Source organism: Phytophthora cinnamomi (genome assembly GCF_018691715.1).
Source record: "Phytophthora cinnamomi strain GKB4 chromosome Unknown Contig125, whole genome shotgun sequence".
NCBI lineage: Eukaryota > Oomycota > Peronosporomycetes > Peronosporales > Peronosporaceae > Phytophthora > Phytophthora cinnamomi.
The window spans coordinates 204,985-222,829 of NW_027151058.1; the positions used below are offsets into that span (position 1 = coordinate 204,985).

Below are 17,845 nucleotides of genomic sequence, written 5' to 3' on the forward strand. Positions count from 1 at the left end.
CGAGACGCACGCGGAGAAATTCGCTGGATCGTCCAGCGAATTGTTGATCATAGGAAAACAATCCGAGGTCCGGATTGTTATCGCATTCGTTGGAGAGGTTTCCCTCCCCAACACGACACGTGGGAACCACGGAACGTCCTTATGGAAGACGTTCCGGACATGGTGAAGGAGTACGAAACCCAACACGCACTACCAGCAAGAAGGTAGTGCGAGCGCTGTAGTAATCTACAACGCCTGACGACTCGCGTGCTAGATAATTAGCACGGAGATCATTGAAGCTCTCAGGTATACATATAGTATACCTGTTGTGGTCGCGGTTGCTAATATGCACCGCCACCTGGACGGACAGTGCGCACGGCGCACGGACACCAGCCTCCACCGCAACAGCGTGGAGTTGCTAATACTTGCCACTTCGAGAAGGACTCGAAGTGCTTTGGCGCTTGCTTACCCGATCACGGTAAGCAACAGAAATTCGCTTAGAGATGTCGACGCATAGACGCGGTCGACATCGAAGAATCGTACACAGACACTGTGTTGTCTGTCCCCGTGGTAGCGGCGCACCTCGCGCTACCGCGCACTGTACACAGCAACAGAGAGTTTACACTCTGTTGCAATGGTGGTCTTCAGCTTGATCGTGCTCATTGCGGATGAGCACGGAAACCCCAGCACAAACAATTGACACGCAGTCAATATTAATTGACGTGTCGAGACCGACACGTCTAAGCTTAACGGGGGGATGGTGTAACGGGGTTACACACACAAGTGACAACAGTCACTTGTGCACGATAACGGTCACAAGTGACAACTGTCACTTGTGCATGACATTTGTCACTTATGGTTTAACAGATAAATATCTGTTAAAGGTTTTAGATACTTCCTCACATTGGTGTAAGACACACCAATGGATACATTGAAGTGGGCCACCACAATTAGTGGTCCACACATACCCAAAGATCCTATTGGTAGAAAGCAGCATCTTTCTACCAATCAGAGTCATGCATATTAGCGGGGCTCTGACAGCCAGCCGCTGTCAACCCTTTCATAGATGATAAACAGTTTTCAGCAGATTTTAGAGGAAGATCAATTCACAAACAATACAGTTCTCATTTTACCTTAAACTACCTATTTGGTGTTTTATTTGATTTATATTATACTTGTGGACTCAAGTATAATTAATTCAAATTATTAATAAACTCCTACGCTTCCTCATACACGTAGCGCGACGTGTAAGCTAAAGTAGTGAGCCAAAGTAGGCCCACTACAGGCGATATGAGACCGAACCTTGGCTTGACGGCTTGCAGTCGCATGGCGGGCGGCTGAAGCGTCAGACTCGGTGGGGCGCCAGCCCACCGAGTCACCTAGTTTTTTGGCTTGCCACCACCACCTTGCTGCCGATCTGGGCAGGCAGGTGCGATGTGGCCCTCCACACCGCAGTGGTGACAAGTGGGTACAAAACCAGTCACTTTAGGCTGACTAGCCCCCGAGGCGGGTTTGCTCTTCCGGAAATTGGGCTTAGTCGAACCGGCAGCGTCAAGTCGAGTTGAAGCCGAAGTTGAAGTTGACCCCGAACCCTTCTGATTCTGACTCTGGGGTTGATTCTGGCGGAACTTCGAGGGCTTGCGCGCGTCTTCAAAGCGCTGCGCGTGGTCGATAGTTTCTTGCAGTGTCAACGGGATGTTCTGGGAGATGTGGCTCGAGGTATCTGGGCGCAGATTCTCTTGGTACAGCCAGCGCTTAACCATTTCTGGCAGTTCCAGCGATGATTGGGACAGCAGCAGCATGAATTTGGATGTATATTCGTGCTGCGTGCCCGTCACCTGGAGATCGTGCAATTTTGCGAGTAGTTTGAACTCGAAATCGCTTTCACGAAAGCGAACACGAATCTGCTGTTTAAAGAGGAACCAAGTCCGAGGCTGGTCACCGAGGATGTTCTTGAACTCCCGGTACCAGGACATGGCATCCGGTCCCAGAAACGGGACGACCATGTCGACAAATCGCGAGTCGCAGCTGTCGCGCTCGACAGCAAAGCTGCTCAGGTGTTCTTCGATAGAAAAGAGCCATAGTTCTAGGTCCTCGCCAGCTCGCCCGTAGAACTTCTGAGGGTCGGTTTTGTGCTTCTGGCGAGTAGCACGAGACTGTTGCTCAAACATCTCGCGCTGAAAGTTGCTTTGTTGCTCCATGAAGGATTGAAATTGCTGTTGTTGCAGCTGCATGGCCTGTTGCTGCATGGTCATCATGTGCAGCAGCTGACCCAGAAATGCGTCACTAGTGCCCACCCCGGGCTGTGGCATGGCCGCACCGGGAAATTGCGGGGGTGGTGACGTTGAAGATGATGCACTCGGGCCTTGCGGCGCCGGTGTGCGAGTTGAATTAGTAGCAGGCTGCCCTGGCGTCGGAGATTGATCCATGTCGTTGTCGTCGGTCCTTGGTTGCTGGCGCGGTCTCAGGTTCGGCGATGTATCTTCAGTAGCGCGGGGAGTCTTGGGTCTTGGCATGCAGTTAAATCGCACTTAGTCGGGTATGCACGGTAGTGCCTCGAATACGGTCGTACAGAGTTTTCACTCCTAATTTCGAAATTGTCACGTGATCTGTAGAACGGAGTCTTGCGGAGGACTTGAGATAGAGTAGGAAAATTGAAGACTGATAGATTGAATGAAGCAAATGAAAGGAGCTCTGGGCTACGGCTGTTACCTGGCTCCAGAGGGAGCTTGCGTGTGCCTGTCAGTCCGTTGGGAAACGGACGCTGCTAGTGTTGGTTTCAGGTTGCTGGATGCAGGTTGTTGCAAGTTGGTAGGCAGACTGGCGATGCATCATCGTCACACGGGCCCACTGCCAGCTAATTCTTTATCACAAGGACGAAGAGATTAAGCGGATGAGGAAATGCGAGCGGAATCTGTGGTAAGGCCGTTTTAGTAGCTTGATTTTACTATTAGTAACCATTTTTGATAAAATTACACTTTTCACGTTCCCAATTAGTAATATTAAGTTAATTAAAATCGACTCCGGAATTATTAATATTACATAAGGGGTGAAATCGATATACTACCAATCCCTGGTGATGGTAGCTTGAACACAACACCAGTACAGTAGTAAATGTGCAGCGCGACGACTTTCACGCCTGCTTGACCAGGACGGGTATTTTTTATTGTACTCGATTGAACTACTAACTCATACTTGCGTTTTTCTTGGGGTTTCTGACCGATCAGTCGATCTTGCTCACACGGTGGACAATTTGCACGCCAGCCAGCGCCTCAATGGCCATCACCACGGTGCCTTCCACGTCGCTGGCTGGGGCGTCTGCGAGCGCTGCCTGAGGATCTAGCTCGAACTCCAGGATCGTCACGCCCTCGCTCTCCATGTGCAGCCCGCATTTCTTGATCTCCACCATACCGTTGCTCACGCCGGCGATCACGTCGCACACTTGCTTCAATAAGTTATGGTTGGGCAAGCGGCGCTCACCGCCGTCGTCACCACTGGAGTGCTCCATCGCAGCCTCCACCTTCAGCGAGAATGTGGTGGTGGCCACAACTTCAACGGAGCCACCGGCCATCAAATGCTCGATACCAGGGACGAATGGATACGCACCACCCGCAGCTCGTGCGATGTCCAAGTTACGTGGCGAGCGCACCACGTCCATGGCTTTCTGCACCAGACTTGTTTCGTACATCATCTGTCCCCATTGAACAACCTCGTCAGCGGTCGGTCGCGCGGACGGATCGTGGCTCAGTAGCTTGCGCAACATTTCCAGGATTTCCGGGCATCTCTTGGCCGCGCGCAGGTCGGCAGGGAACTTGCTATCACGAGCATCACGCAGAGTGATATACCGCTCCATTGTCGTCCCAAACCGTTCGTGGCACAGCTCGAACAGAATCATTCCCAGCGAGTAGATGTCGGTTTTGGCGTTGTACTTCTTTCCAGCAACCTGTTCCGGACTCGCATACAGATATGTTCCAACGCCCGCAGTAACCTCGTTGCTCTCAGACATGTTCGACCACATTGACATTGACAGAGGGGTTTCTCTCAGTCCACCTGAGCTGGGAGGTCCTTGCTGGGAATCATCGAGGGTCGCCGATGCATTTAGGTTGTTCACGTTCGCAGCGTAACGTGACAAGCCAAAATCTCCCAGTTTAATCTCGTCCCTCTCCACATCAGCGACAAAAATGTTCGCCGGCTTGAGGTCGCGATGAATCAGCCCGCACGAATGCACATGCGCCAAGGCGCTCGCAATTTGCACGAAAATCTTCAGCATTCTCGACAACTCCATCGGACGAGTCGGTACAGCTAGATAATCAGCAAGATTGCGGCCAGCGCAGTACTGCATCTGAATATACAGCCAGTGATCGCACTTTTCAGCAGCGTTGAATGAAGAATCCTCCTCACTGCCAAGATCACCCGGTGAACGAGATGAAGATATCCGAGACGGCAGGTTACTCGTGCGAGGCTTATTCTGAACGACGAGGTCTTCTTCCTTCCACCCATTTTCATCTTCGACACCGGACGACGATCCTCTTTCCCATTCAAAGCCATCATCGTCATTGTCACTAATCAGGCTTCCGTTGCTGTAGAATGTCTCGAGTTGTCGCTGATTTCCTGAGAACTCGAGCTCCGAGATCGGTGCCAGCAAATTGCTTGTCGAATAGTTCTTCGCGCTTGCTAATCCGCCGAATGAGCTAGTATCCGATGCAATCGAAGATGGTGCTACGGATGTTTTTCTCTGGGCACATTCTTCGACCTTCTCCAACCAGGCCTGGTAATACCGCACGATGTTGGGGTGGTCCAACAACGCCAAAATCTTGACTTCACGCAAGAACTTCTGCAAGGTCTTGGAGGTCTGGTTCTTCAGGTTTAATCCTACCCGCTTAATTGCATATTTGCGTCCATCCAAGCGGTTTTCAGCGAGCATCACTTGGCCAAAGCCTCCCTTGCCAATCGCGGACAGTTCTTCAAACTCATTCACAAAGCGACTTTGACATACAAACGGGAACAGCACTTCTGCCTCATTCGGAGAGGAACCTGATTCGGACGAGGACGACTCTGACGATTCTTGCGCGCTTGATTTCTCATCGGTGGACTTCTCGTCGGTGGTTTCATCTTCCCGTTCCTCGACAAGAAGACCACCCGTACCAGTCGACTTGCTGATAGCTTGGCTGCTACCACTGCTACTATTGCTGCAGCAGCTTCCCGTAGTAGACTCTCCTGACGAGCTTATCGACTTTGCACCATTCAGCGTTGCTGCCGATACTTCTTCCTCTAGGAATATGTCATCATCCGAATCTGCCAGTTCAAACCGATCGCAGTCGAACATATTGTCTACGCTTGGCGACATAAGCTCAGCATCCTCCTCACTTGCAGGAAGCATCTTGACTTCGTACACGTCAGAGACGTTGTCATTGGTCGGGTACTTGTTTTCTGCGTAAGGGAGAGCCAGTTTGTTACTCGCGCGAGCCGACCCATGGTTGGAAACCCGAACCGTAGAAGACGAGGACGAGATACCTCTGACAATCATGTCCGTTAACGATGACGAAGAAGACGTTGAAGTTGTAGCCGTTGTCGCGTTAGAGTCTGCATCTGGGTCAGCTTCGAGCAGCTTCTGCTTCGCACCAACGTGATTGCCGCTAAGAAGGATTGCGGCAGCTTCATTAGCAGCCAGACGCGAGAACTTTTCCATGAGCATTCCTTCGGTCGCAGGATCAACATTAGCACTGATCTCCGTCGATAGCACACTGACCGGCTCACCGTTCTCTAATAGCGGCACCTGGTTGTTCACACCCAGCGTGTTCATCATGAGTGACCGACTAATAACACTTGAAATGACGATGTCCTCTTCTCCTGGACGCTGGATAGTAAGACGGTGCACATGCGACGTGAAGAATTGGCTCTGATCCATACTCTTGATTGCCGACTGCGCCAATGATGCCGAAAGCCCCTTTACGTAACAACCCCAAGCTAGCAACATACCGCACGTCGTCACTCCCAATAACATGGCTCCAACGTGCGTGTATGTGATGAAAACGCCTCGCTTGCCATCATTTACAATTGGCTCCCAAAAAATTCGCCGCCGCCTAGCTCCCATATTCTCATGGAAATTGTGGGTAGCATCGGCCTGCCCTCCGTGAAAAGTTGGTGGTGATCCGTGAGAGACTCGCCCACCATCGTTCTCCACCACACCATCATCCTCACTTGACTCGAGAAAATAATTGTCGCCCAGTAGGCGCAATCGGAACCTTGACTCCATAGCATCCCACGTCCGCGGGACCACTTGCACTAATTGCTTCTCTGTTTGAGGTAGCTGCTTCTCATGCTCAGGGTTCTCATTCGTTGATGAATGTGGTTGTGTGCTGCTTTCAATCCGACGGTTAACTTCGCTGGTTGTCACTTGAGCTGGTCGTTGTCCTTGCTTAGTCGCCGTGGAGGACGGGCCATCCACCTTCCACTTGTAGAACGTGGCTCCGCGCGCCGTCGAAACACCGTAGACAGCGAGGACGTCAAAGTCCGGCACTTCAAATTCCCACAGTTGTTCACTCGTCCACGGATCAAACGCCACTATTGTAGATCCTTCGTCGTCCAGCGCCGAGTTTGGATCCTTCGGCATGACGAGGATCTCTGGGACCATATTGTGGCCGCCATCCCCAACAGAACAGTGTGCCTGCTGTGCAAAGTCCAGGAAGAACTCGGAGATCTTGAAGCACCGCGCCGACGACGCGTTGCGCGAGTGAACGGCGCGCGTCGTGAACTCGGAGCGGCCAAACAGGATCTCGCTGGACCACGCCGTCGACGCGGCGGACGCTGAATACGGGCGACGGAATCCGCTCACGGCGTCCAGCGTGAACATCTCCAGCCTCTTCTCTCCGAACAGCAAAATATCTGCCGCCGCGGATCCCCCCACGCTCGGTCCCTTGACGTCTCCACTCGCGGTCGGGTCCACCGCTACGCGCACAGGGCCGTTCACATTGACGATGTCGGCCATGGTCATGCCGAGCTCCTTGACCTTGCTCTTGGAGAAGTGGTACAGGCGGCCGTCGTAGGACGGCACCAGCTGCGACATAAAGGCCGCGCTGGCCGCCACGGCCTGCGCCGATGCCGCTTGCTGCTGCATCACGGAGCGGTCCTCCACCTGCTTGCCCGTCGCATGGACGCTTCCGTCGACGTCCACGTCGGCTTCAGCTTGTTCGTATTCACGCGGCCGCGCAGCCGCCGAGTGGTAGCGGGGCGGCACGTCGGGCCTGGCTCCCGCCAGACATTGCGACGAGTCCACCATGGGGCCGCCCGAGTCGAAGGACCAGAGCACCTCGCCCGACCAGGCGTTCACGGCGTACACGCGGCCGTCCAGCCCGCCCGCCACCACCACGTCGGGGGACTGCGCCGCGGCATACGAGTAGGCGGCGTTGGCGCTGCTGGGCGACGGCTGCACGCGCGGCGCGTGGGTCGCGCTCACGCTCACGCATTGCAGCGCCAGCACAACGAGCAGCAACAAACTGCGTCTGCGGCCTCGGCGCGCTGCGCTCCTGGTCATCGCACGGCACGACACGGACGGAAACACACCAACAACGACGACGACGCGGGCGGGCGGACGGACTCGCGGCGTGTGCGTCCACCGCCGGCGAGGGGGCGAGAGGGAGCAGCCGACGGACGGGCGGACGGACGCTCGATGGCTCCCAGGGCTGACTGCGCTCGCTCGCTCGTGGGTCTCGAAGGGGCCCCGAGCGCTGCTGCTGCTGCTGCTTGATGCTCGACGCGCCGACTCCTGCTCCGCTTTCAATACTGGGGCCAAGTGCCGCCGTGCGGGAGACTGTGTAACCCCGCGGGTGTTACATGTGTACCCCCTCTAGGGGACGGGGTGCGGTAGTGCGCGGTTTTGCAACAGCTGGCGAGAATTTATGATTTTTGCTCCGGCGACGCGTGCGCCGGCGGCGAGCGCCAATTCGCCGGCGCTGGTGCCACCGAGCTCTGCGCGGCGATGGTGGCGGCGCGCGCGGACAGTGCGGCGGAGAACACGCGCTCGGGCTCTGCGCCTTGTTGAAGCCGAAGCATCGCCATGCGCATGCAGCACGCAGCGGGCTTTTTACATTTAGAAAATTCGAGAACGAGCCAAATGTAGAGATTTTGGTACGGTACCAAGCAGCCTGATTCTACGGTACGGCAACTTGCACGACATGATCACCTCCGCGCATTGCGAGCCTCTCTGCTGCGTCGTAAGCTGGAAAATCCACGCTGTGCTGTATGGGCTCGCAGACTCTGCGGTGGGCATCTTGGTGTCGCAGCAGTGGATACGCTGCGGACGTCACGCGCGGCGAGTGATGACGCCTCAACCCCTTTTAGTCGAATGACCAGTTGACAGGTGGCACCTCCTCCTTGGTCTCCGTTCGGACGGCTATTAGCCGCAGCGTGGCAACGCGGCGATGCCCGTGGGCGAGGCTGGGCGCTTTGCATCACGCGCGATGGCGTCGTGTTGGCTCTTGTGGTTACCTGCACCGCGCCGCATCGAACTTGTTTCGTCAAAAACATTAACTGGTGGTCCGTTCTGGTGCAATGTGTGGTGTCTCGGTCGCTGGTGAGGTCGCATTGACAACGGCGACTCCTACACGGAGAAGGTAGGGTGCCGCGATGTTGGTCATAAGTCTATTGAACGCATAATTGCGGACTTTGTCCACAACAGCCCGTCGACCTGGTGGGCCCCAATGACCAGGCCGACGCTCTTGTCTTGACTAAGTGGACGGCCCAATGGCCTTTTCAACAATTGAAATGATCAGTGAGTCATCTATCGTTCAAGGACGAGTGAACCAACGAACTGTTGAACCACACTGTCGCATCGCAGTCTCGGAAGGTGAGGTATGACCGGACTAGAAGTTCGGGGTCCTCCTTATTACTTATGCAATGGTAAAAGCAAAGTGACGAAATCCAATGCGTGACGGTTGACGATCGACAGGCTGCCCATCGAGCTTTCCAGCAAGTCACTTAATGGCTTGCGTGACTTATACTGTATGCTTGTGTTGACCTATTGATGCGAAAGCAACAGCCAAACTGCGGTACGTCCGCCACATTTCGCTGTGTACATGTACTCAAAAACGCGTAGTGGTCACCCGGTCTCGATACGAATGAGATGCGGTCTTCGAAGTTCGACCTTGTGAACTGCTTCGCGACACCTTTCGAAGATCCCCTGTGGTCTCCGGTTTGAAAACCCTTGTGGACGCGAAAGCTGCAAAGTTGAGTATACGACTGTTGACGCCTCGGTTGGCGATGTGACTGCGATGGCAGCCACACCTTGTTGAGCGCATATGGGCTCGACAAGAGGTTCTACTGGAAATCGCTTTCGCACAAATACATGTACGCACGCAACATTACGTGTACTGCTTGACCAGGTCGAAGTTGGTCCGAGTCAGCGTCGACAAACAGCAAGCAACCACGGTCGTGGTGGTTGATAGGCTGCTCTCGTCTCAAAGTGGGGTTCAGCAAGCAATAGTTTGCTGGAAAGTCTCTCGTCAAGATGCCTTTCAATGGATTCGATGATGACGGAGCTTACTCGGGCACCCAACTTGACTAAAGAAACTAGCCGTCCAAACTAAGACTCAGTGAACAACCGTGGCAATAACCAGAGTCGTGCGCAGCGAGCACGGGGGGATGTCCTCGACGTCACCAACTAACCTGGGTAGTACACCGCGAATGAGTATTGGTGTTGCGCTGACAGGTTGCTGGGCTTCTATTTGGCAAGTTAGTAGTACCACCGCCTCTGCGGTTGCGGCGAGCGGATCTGGAACGCTTCACTTTGCAGTCAGCATGAGCTCATCCAGGCCCATTTTCAAGCGGAAGACACTGCTTGCCGAGCGTGTGCCTGGGCACCGCTCTGCAATGAATGCGGTGCTCCGAGCCCCTTGGTCACTGCATTTTGGGAAGTTCCCCTCACCAACACTTGGCGCATTGAGCAGGCCACAAGCAGGCCACTTCGCCAGACTGCTACATGTATCCGTATGTCCACTTTGAGGCAACTATTGATGCTTTGACTTCGATGAAGATACGCGGATTACAAACGATGTTCACGCCGACATGACCGTTAAAAGTCGAGAAACTTCAACGGCACCACTGCACTCGTTACCGCTATAAAGCCGAAGCGCACTTTCCAAAAAGCTTCACGCCAAGCACACGAGCAACCCACCAACCCCCACCACCTCCCCCACCTCCCGCAGCACCATGTCCGCCACCAAGAAGACAGTCCTCATCACGGGCAGCACGCGCAGCATCGGCCTCGCACTGGCGCAGCACTACACGAAACAAGGCTGGAACGTCATCGGCACGACGCGGGCCAACAGCAACACCGACGAGGTGGGTGGCAGTCCCGCATTGCACCCTCGTAGGCTTGCTTTCATGAACTAACATGGCGTCTCCACATCTCTTGTTTACCACTACCAGCTCATGGCGCTGCCACCCTTCAAGACCGTTCAACTGGATGCCAGCGACGAAGCCTCGGTGCTCGAGGCCGCCCGCCAACTGGAGGGCGTGCCCATCGACCTTCTCATCAACAACGCCGGCATCTATATCGGCGACGACATGGAGTTGGCCACGAAGGACGCCTTCATGCGCCAGTTCGAGGTGAACGCCGTCGGGCCGTTCCTCGTGACGCGCGCACTGCTATCGAACCTGCAGCTGGCAGCTAAGAGCCACGGGTCCGCCATCGTGGCCCAGGTGTCGTCCTTCCTTGGCAGCCTCGGCTGCAACACGAGCGAGACCGAGCAATTCTTCGGCCACGCATATGCCTACGCCACGTCCAAGGCTGCACTCAACATGGTCACGCGCTCGCTGTCGGTCGGGTTGCGCGACAGCAACATCGTCTTCGTGACGCTGAACCCCGGGTATGTGGATACCGACATGAACGACCACCAGGGCTACCTCAAGCCCTCCGAGTCGGCCGAGTCCATGGCCGACATCGTGGCCAACCTGTCGATGAAAGACACGGGCAAGTTCTACAACGCGGACAAGCAGTTCGGAGATTTCGAGTTGCCCTGGTAAGAAGTGAAGCGGTGATGATACCAAGGCGGCAGTAGCCCGCCACTGAGACCACCGAGCTCTACTTACATGTAGGTTGCATTTGATTGATTGGTTCAAGTTGAAGTTGAAGTGACAATCACTCTGGTCCGCAATCCCCATTTTGCTCTGCTCGTGATGCAAGTCTCCACCGCCGCGTCCTGCGCGTCGCCACGACACATTGCCATGCTCACTGCAGCCCAGGCCCCCGCCGACTTCGAGATGCTGTGCGAGCAGCTCGTTTTCCAGGGCGTGGGGCTCTCCATCGAGCTGGCGCAGACTGCTGCTGACGCGCTCACGAGTCCCATGGCCCAACGCACGTTGGCTGAACTAAGCGTGGCAGCAGCTAATGCGGCACCACGCGCTTGGAACTGGCTGCAGCTGAAGATTCGCCGAGAGGAGCTACAAGTCACCAAAGAGGAAATGCATCCTGCCCTCCAGCAGCCTGCCGTGATCCCGATCGCGTTGCACAGCCTAAACGGCATCGCTGAAGGAGTCGACGACGTGAAGACGCTGCTGCAGCTGCTCAATTGGTCGGTTATTGACTCGATGGACAAGTTGCAGAGCAAGCAGGAAGCTGACCAAAGACAGCTCTGCCAGCGCCTGGAGGCGTTGATCGCGTGCAGCCGTGAGTCAGTGTCGACGGACGCCACACCGTCAGCGAATAAATGTTCGAACAGTGGGAAAGCTAAACAAGGTGATTATCACGTTGCTCGCTTTCCTAGCGAGGCAAAAAAGCCAACGGTGCAGCGACTCGAACTCCCAGTGTGAGTACCTGGCCTTGAGTGCGTACACGTAGAGGGATATGATATGACGATCTGTTGGTGTCCACTTGCTGTGTATTAGAGCCGTAGACAGGAACGTCGGGAAGTCGTCCATCGTGCAGGATTCCGCTGCTCTACTGCAAGGCGTTATGAAAGACCTCAACGACTTTGGCGGTGTGACTCCGACTGACAGGCTTACGCATTGAAGTTGCTTCGAAGTCGCAGCTCGAGTGACGCTGGTCTGCGACCCGCAGCAGCAGTAGGCCTATCGCACCCCCGACGAACGCCCTTCTCATTAAATAACAGACTTTGCTTCATATTTTTTTATCACGAGCGCTTCATTCGTAAATGAATAGTACGGGATTAAGTAGCCGGCGGTATTTAACCGTGGTTTGTGCCGCCAAACCTCAGGACGACAATGCAGGCTCGAGAAGCGCGACGGGATGCTGATGGTCCAGTCATTTTCGCGTTGAGCGAAGGACGTAAGTCGGTAAATAAACAAACCCAGTACTAACCTCATTCTCACACGTTTGTAGACGACGATGTTGTTCACTGAGTTGCTCGTCCGTTTGACTATCAAAGTACAGAAGAACGTCCAACGACACCTCTCAGCGGAGTGCGTCCATCCGAATGCAACAACGTAAGTACTGCGAGGAAGCACGAGGACAGGACGACAGCATCGACTAAAGTATTTCTTATATGCAGCAAGCAACATATACTACATCTGAGTTGCGCATCTGAAAGTAGCGTCACAAAACAAGACGATTTCGAGGGAGGTGGCGTTGAAGTCGAAGCGTTTCTCTGGTGGGATCGGTGACCAACAACGGAGAGCGGCGTGGATTTCGGCGCCCTTCTTGGAGCAATACATAGCGTGCCACCTATGCGCTATCTTGACAAGACAGAACTAAACAAGGAGTCACGCGAATCAGTGATGCATTGGGGATATCAATTGACCCGCATAATGACGCCGAATCACCCTCGTCAAGGTGGTGACAACCATCTCCAAGTTTCCGAACGCAACAAAGGCACAGCTTCACTACTGCCAAAGTATTACCTTACTGACAGCATTTCTTGCACCTGTAGAAAGCTCCGACGACAGCAGCGACTCGTCCAGACTCGAGCGGCGCCGCGCGCAGAGCCGCACTCGACAACTGCGGTATCTCGAGAGGAAGCGTCAGTATGAACGCGATCTGGAGGCATCCGTTGAAGATCTGCATGCTGAGGTCAATGGCTTGCAATTGCAGTTGCACAGCCTCCGGAACGCCGAGTTCCGGCCTTGCGACTGCCCCCTATCAGCAAACGACTCACTGCGACCGCCCCCCACAACCTCCAACATCATCCAAAACGCTCGTGATCTCGTAAACTGCTTCCGTTCGGGGTTCATTCCAGCTAACAACCCGCCCTGGGTGCCATGCCCCTCCCCGGCGCAAGAGCAGATCCGCTTCGTGCAGCAGGCGATGCACCCGGACGTGTCGAACGGCGAGCTACACGGCCCGAACTCGATCCTAGAGCAGTGGCGCCGCTACACCGCGTTCTTCGGGTCACTGACACTGCACGCGCAGAGCTTCAGCCTGCTGCCAGCGTCCGTCGGCCACGCCGCGTGCCAAGCGCAGCTCTCGCTGTCGCTCGTCGTCGTCTCGTCGACCTTCCAGCATGTATTCCCGCACCTGCTGCAGCCGCAGCACTCGGCGATGGCCGGTCGGCTGAGCGGCCAGCAGCTCCACGTCCCCATGATGCTGCAGCTGCGGTTCGATGCGCTCGGACGCGTGTGCAGCTACGACGCGTCGCTCGACTTCGTGCAGGCCCTGCGCCCGCTGCTCGACAGCTACAAGGACGTGGCCGTCGTGCTCCGCGACGCGCTCATCTCCACCTGCGGCCACATCGGCCGCGACGTGCAGCGCAGCTCCAGCCTTACCGCCGTTTCGCGCGACGTCCGGCTCCAAGTGTCCTTCATGCTGAGCCCCAGCTATTAGCACTGCCACCTCAGTCGACCGTTAAAAGGCAATAGCGGGCGTCGATTGGTGGAAAGTGACGTAATACAGACACCGTGCATAGCGTGTTCGAATGACTGGAGCATGTGCTGACGTCACCGAAGCAACGGTCATTCCGCATTCGTCGCCCCCTCCAGCGCCACGTCAGCAGGCCAGCCATGGCCGGGAAGCAGAGCCCCATGCGCATGTTCATCATGCTGCCCATGATCTTCCTCATGGGCAAGATCGACTTCGAGAACGAGACGACGCTCATGGCGGCGCGCACGGCCTTCTTCGTGTGCCAGGCCACGGCGCTGCTCGTGGGGCTCTACCTCAAGCAGCTCATCGAGCGCAAGCACGACACGCGCAAGATCTTCGTGCCCGGGCCCAAGTCGCCCTTCGACCAGTCGCCCAACTACGCAGAGCTCACGGAGACGACGTACGAGGCGCACGAGCTGGCCAAGGCCAACGAGTTCATCAAGCAGACGCTCATCGGCGCCGGCATCTCGTCGCTCATCCACTTCAAGATGGGCGTGAACCACGTGGTCATGATCCAGAGCGTCATGATGCCCATGAACCTCTGGGACAACCCGCTGGTGCAGGCCTACCTGCTGGGCCGCCGCAACGGCCGCATCTGGAACGAGCGCCTCGAGGGCGAGTCGGCCGAGGAGGCGGCGGCCGCGGCCGGCGTTGACGCCCCCACTGCTGCTGCGGCGGCGGCCCCAGCTGCTGCTGCTGCCGAGAAGGAGGGGAAGAGCGCCTCGCCCGAGGAGGCCATCGCCGCGGCGCTGGCGGCCGGCGCCGACGCCGACTTCGACGCACTCTGGACGGCCGTGAAGGCCAAGGTGAACGCCAAGACGGACGAGGACCAGTGGACGGCGCTCATGGTGGCCTGCGGCTCGCCCGTGGACACGGACGACTTCATCAAGAAGGTGGTCAAGGCCGGCGCCGACGTGCTCGCGGTGGATGGCGACGGCTGGACGGCGCTGCACTGGAGCGCGTTCCACGGCCGGCCCGAGGCGGCCGAGGCGCTGCTGTCCAGCATCTCGGCCGCCAAGCGCGAGCAGCTGCTGGCAGTCAAGGCGTCCGACGGCTGCACGGCCGCGGAGGTCGCCAAGCGCGAGGAGAACGGCGACGTCGTGGAGGTGCTGGCCGGCTTCTCCTCGCAGGGCGGAGACAGCAAGGACGAAGACTCGACGCTGCGCCAGCGGAAGGCCGGCGCGTCGTCGGTCGAAGACGTGGACTAGACCACCGAGAGCGCTGACGTAGGCCCCAGTAGTTCTTGCACTCGCTCAGCGCGCGTGTGTGCATTTGTAGACGGACGACGGAGTCGTCGCCGCTTCAACCAAATGGTTGAAGACTTTCACGGCTGGCGCTTCGCCCTAAAAAATACATATGAGCTTCTGAAATCACCCGGTGCAGCGAGACCGGTCTTGCTGCACCATCCGAGTAAGTGGTTGGTTTTCGACCTGGTGAGCTGATCCCGTACTGTGGTTTCATGCAGGTGGCGGTTGTTACAGCGGTTGCAGGAAGTACTTGATCGACCGTGCAGGCAGATAGCAACCCCAGAAACCTACTTGGCCAGGTCACTTACTCGCCAGGGGGGTCTTCAACAATGGACGCGGTGCGCCCGATAGCGTCCGACGAAGCGCACGACCTGACGCTTGACACGGTCGATACGCCGCCTCACTCGGGCGCTCAGGAAATGGTGCAGTTGTCACCGTCGTCGCCGCCGTCACCTGCGTCGCTGCTGAGTCTGGACGATTTGTCTCGTGATGGAAATCTCGTCGGAAGTATCGATGACGCGGACGAGCAGAAAGAGAGTCATGACGAAGGCTCTCCGATCCAGCGACAAATTCAGGCTAGGGGTGTACAAATGGACCGAGATGCCAAGCGTATGGAGACTAAGCTGCAGCGAAACCTAAAGCAGCAACAAGCGCACTACGCCCGCCAACGAAAGCTATTGGAAGGCCTGAGATCAGACCAAGGCTCGTCTCCTTCTTCCGACAGCTGTGGTTCACCCCAGTCAACGGATGGTCAAGATTATATCGCAAGCCAACGTGCTCACTCACTTAGGAAGGTTGCAAGTGTTGCCAGGACCCAATTTCGTTTCCAGAAGGACGAACTCACACACGTTAGCTCGCTACCACGCCAGCGAACGCAGATCAACCGTGATGAACGCACTCGACGTCAACTTTCTCAACCTGAAGACGATACCAACGATGACGAGAACGACGATAGTCAAGCTCAAATCATGCTCCGTCGCATCAAAGAGAAAGCACGAGCCGAGTTTCACCGCCAGCGGTTGCCGTCTGGATCAAGTTCGACGACGGAAGAGGGTGGAGGTGTGACTCGTACAAAAGTGCCTGCGGAATTTTATGAAGAAATGCAGCAGCAGGAGGCGTCGAATGATGCACTACGTCGCCAGCTAGAGCTCCTGCGGCGACTGCAATTGGAGAATAACCGCTTTAGGCAAGAAGCAAGATCACTACGCGAGCGAAACGAGGCTCTTAAGGAACGGGATGAGATTCGAGAGCGTGAAGTGAAGCGCTTGCGCGATGAGGTGACCGAGATGGACGCGCGAGCTCAGCAAGACCAAATGGGATTGGCGACAGCAGCACAAACGGCTCACAAACTGAAAGTAACGCAGAAGAGACTTACAGCAGCCCAATCTGAGATCCGTGAATATCAAACCACTTTGCAGGAAGCACGCGATGCACGTGATCAACTTCAAGTTAACGCGCAGTCTGAGATTTCGGAGTTGATTCTGGAGGTAAAGCGTTGGAAGCGCAACACCAAGCAGCTTCGTCAGCAAGAAAATCGCTCTCTGGAGGAGCTCGAAGTTTTTAAGAAAACTATTGCAGGCTTGGAAGAGGAGGTTGCTGAGCGGCGCTCTCAGCTGAAGGACGCAAAGCGTGAAATCGCCGCCTTGTCCGCGATGATAGACGAGAAGACCGCGCAATGCGAATCCGTCGAGACTTCCGCTGCAGATTGCGTGAAACGAATGGAGGAAGGGATGGAAGCTTTACAGAAGACCCACTCTCATGAACGTGAGAAGCGCAAGAAAGTTGAGAATGTTCGTACCAACATGCAAATGCAAATGGACCGGATGCAAACCGAAAATGGATTACTCTTGGAGAAGCAGAGAGAACTCGAGCACCAGTTGTCTGTGTTCAAAGAACATTGGAAGGAGCGCAAACTAGCATATCAAGATCAGCTCCAGCGGTTCGCTGCGCAGTTGGAAGAGCACGTCACCAAGCACAAAAGCGACGCTACTACGATCGGTAACATGCGGGAGGAATATGAAGTCCTTGAAAGTCAACTAACAGAGGTGGAAGCGGCAACAAAGGACCTCAAGTTCGAAATCTCGGCAGAAATACGTACTGCTCAGAAGCAAGTGGAAGTACTTCGTAAATACGTGGAACGGGCCCTGCATAATTCAACTGACGCTGTTGAGTCAGCTCTAGAGACCGCGCTAGATTGTGAACGACCTCGTCGAGGGGAGGTTTGGCAAGAAGTGCCAGAGCTGCAGGTTGTTCAGGCTGCAATATCTGCGCTGCGGAATGAGACTATGAACGTCGTGCATGAGTTCCAACGAGTTCGGCACCTTGCCCGGCAACAAGGAAGTAAATTGGCCCTTGCTGTAGAACGGGCAACCGAGCTGGAACACTTGCGCGCAGAAGACGCTACAAAAATGAAGGAGTTGCGCGAGCAACGAAAACTAGCTGAGCAAGCTCGTGAGATCATCAGTCAAGAGAAGACGGATGTTTTAAAGTGGAGTGAGCAGACTTGTGAAAAAAGCGAGGAACTGGACGCAGAACTGAAAAACTGTGGGCAGCTTGTACTGCGACTACGAAAGGAGCTGCATCACGCGCTAAAAACTGAGGATTCTTGGGATGGGCCCAAATCTGCAGACGTCGAGTCCCTCACGCGCTCGCTTTCTTGTCTAGGAAAGGAGATCGATGCTATTGTATCAATGAGAGATCACTGGCGACTTGAGAGTGAAAAACAGTCTCGAGAGGTACAAGAGGCTCAAGATGAAGTGCGGACGATCGAGAAAGAGCTAGCCGTCAAAACAGAAGAGTTCAAACAGTC

General features: G+C 55.5%; 6 protein-coding genes across 6 annotated transcripts; 5 read left to right on the forward strand and 1 right to left on the reverse strand.

Moving 5' to 3' along the window:
• Positions 1–3,202: 3,202 nt before the first annotated feature.
• Positions 3,203–7,513, reverse strand: IUM83_18066 (PEK protein kinase; the record flags this gene model as incomplete). The annotated part of the gene is made up of 1 exon (XM_067943045.1): positions 3,203–7,513. One exon carries the CDS (start codon positions 7,511–7,513, stop codon positions 3,203–3,205), a length of 4,311 nt encoding a protein of 1,436 aa, XP_067780816.1.
• A 2,672-nt stretch (positions 7,514–10,185) lies between these two features.
• Positions 10,186–11,001, forward strand: IUM83_18067 (uncharacterized protein; the record flags this gene model as incomplete). Its single annotated transcript, XM_067943046.1, has 2 exons — positions 10,186–10,317; positions 10,405–11,001. The coding sequence occupies 2 exons, from the start codon at positions 10,186–10,188 to the stop codon at positions 10,999–11,001; spliced, it is 729 nt and encodes a 242-aa protein (XP_067780754.1).
• Positions 11,002–11,154: 153 nt separating this feature from the next.
• IUM83_18068 (uncharacterized protein) lies at positions 11,155–11,986 on the forward strand (the record flags this gene model as incomplete). The annotated part of the gene is made up of 2 exons (XM_067943047.1): positions 11,155–11,783; positions 11,863–11,986. 2 exons carry the CDS (start codon positions 11,155–11,157, stop codon positions 11,984–11,986), a joined length of 753 nt encoding a protein of 250 aa, XP_067780750.1.
• Positions 11,987–12,741: 755 nt separating this feature from the next.
• Positions 12,742–13,753, forward strand: IUM83_18069 (bZIP transcription factor 1; the record flags this gene model as incomplete). The annotated part of the gene is made up of 2 exons (XM_067943048.1): positions 12,742–12,766; positions 12,864–13,753. 2 exons carry the CDS (start codon positions 12,742–12,744, stop codon positions 13,751–13,753), a joined length of 915 nt encoding a protein of 304 aa, XP_067780749.1.
• A 176-nt stretch (positions 13,754–13,929) lies between these two features.
• On the forward strand, positions 13,930–14,997 carry IUM83_18070 (Protein involved in inorganic phosphate transport; the record flags this gene model as incomplete). The annotated part of the gene is made up of 1 exon (XM_067943049.1): positions 13,930–14,997. One exon carries the CDS (start codon positions 13,930–13,932, stop codon positions 14,995–14,997), a length of 1,068 nt encoding a protein of 355 aa, XP_067780800.1.
• Positions 14,998–15,365: 368 nt separating this feature from the next.
• IUM83_18071 (uncharacterized protein) lies at positions 15,366–17,217 on the forward strand (the record flags this gene model as incomplete). The annotated part of the gene is made up of 2 exons (XM_067943050.1): positions 15,366–17,153; positions 17,212–17,217. The coding sequence occupies 2 exons, from the start codon at positions 15,366–15,368 to the stop codon at positions 17,215–17,217; spliced, it is 1,794 nt and encodes a 597-aa protein (XP_067780801.1).
• Between the last annotated feature and the right edge of the window lie 628 nt (positions 17,218–17,845).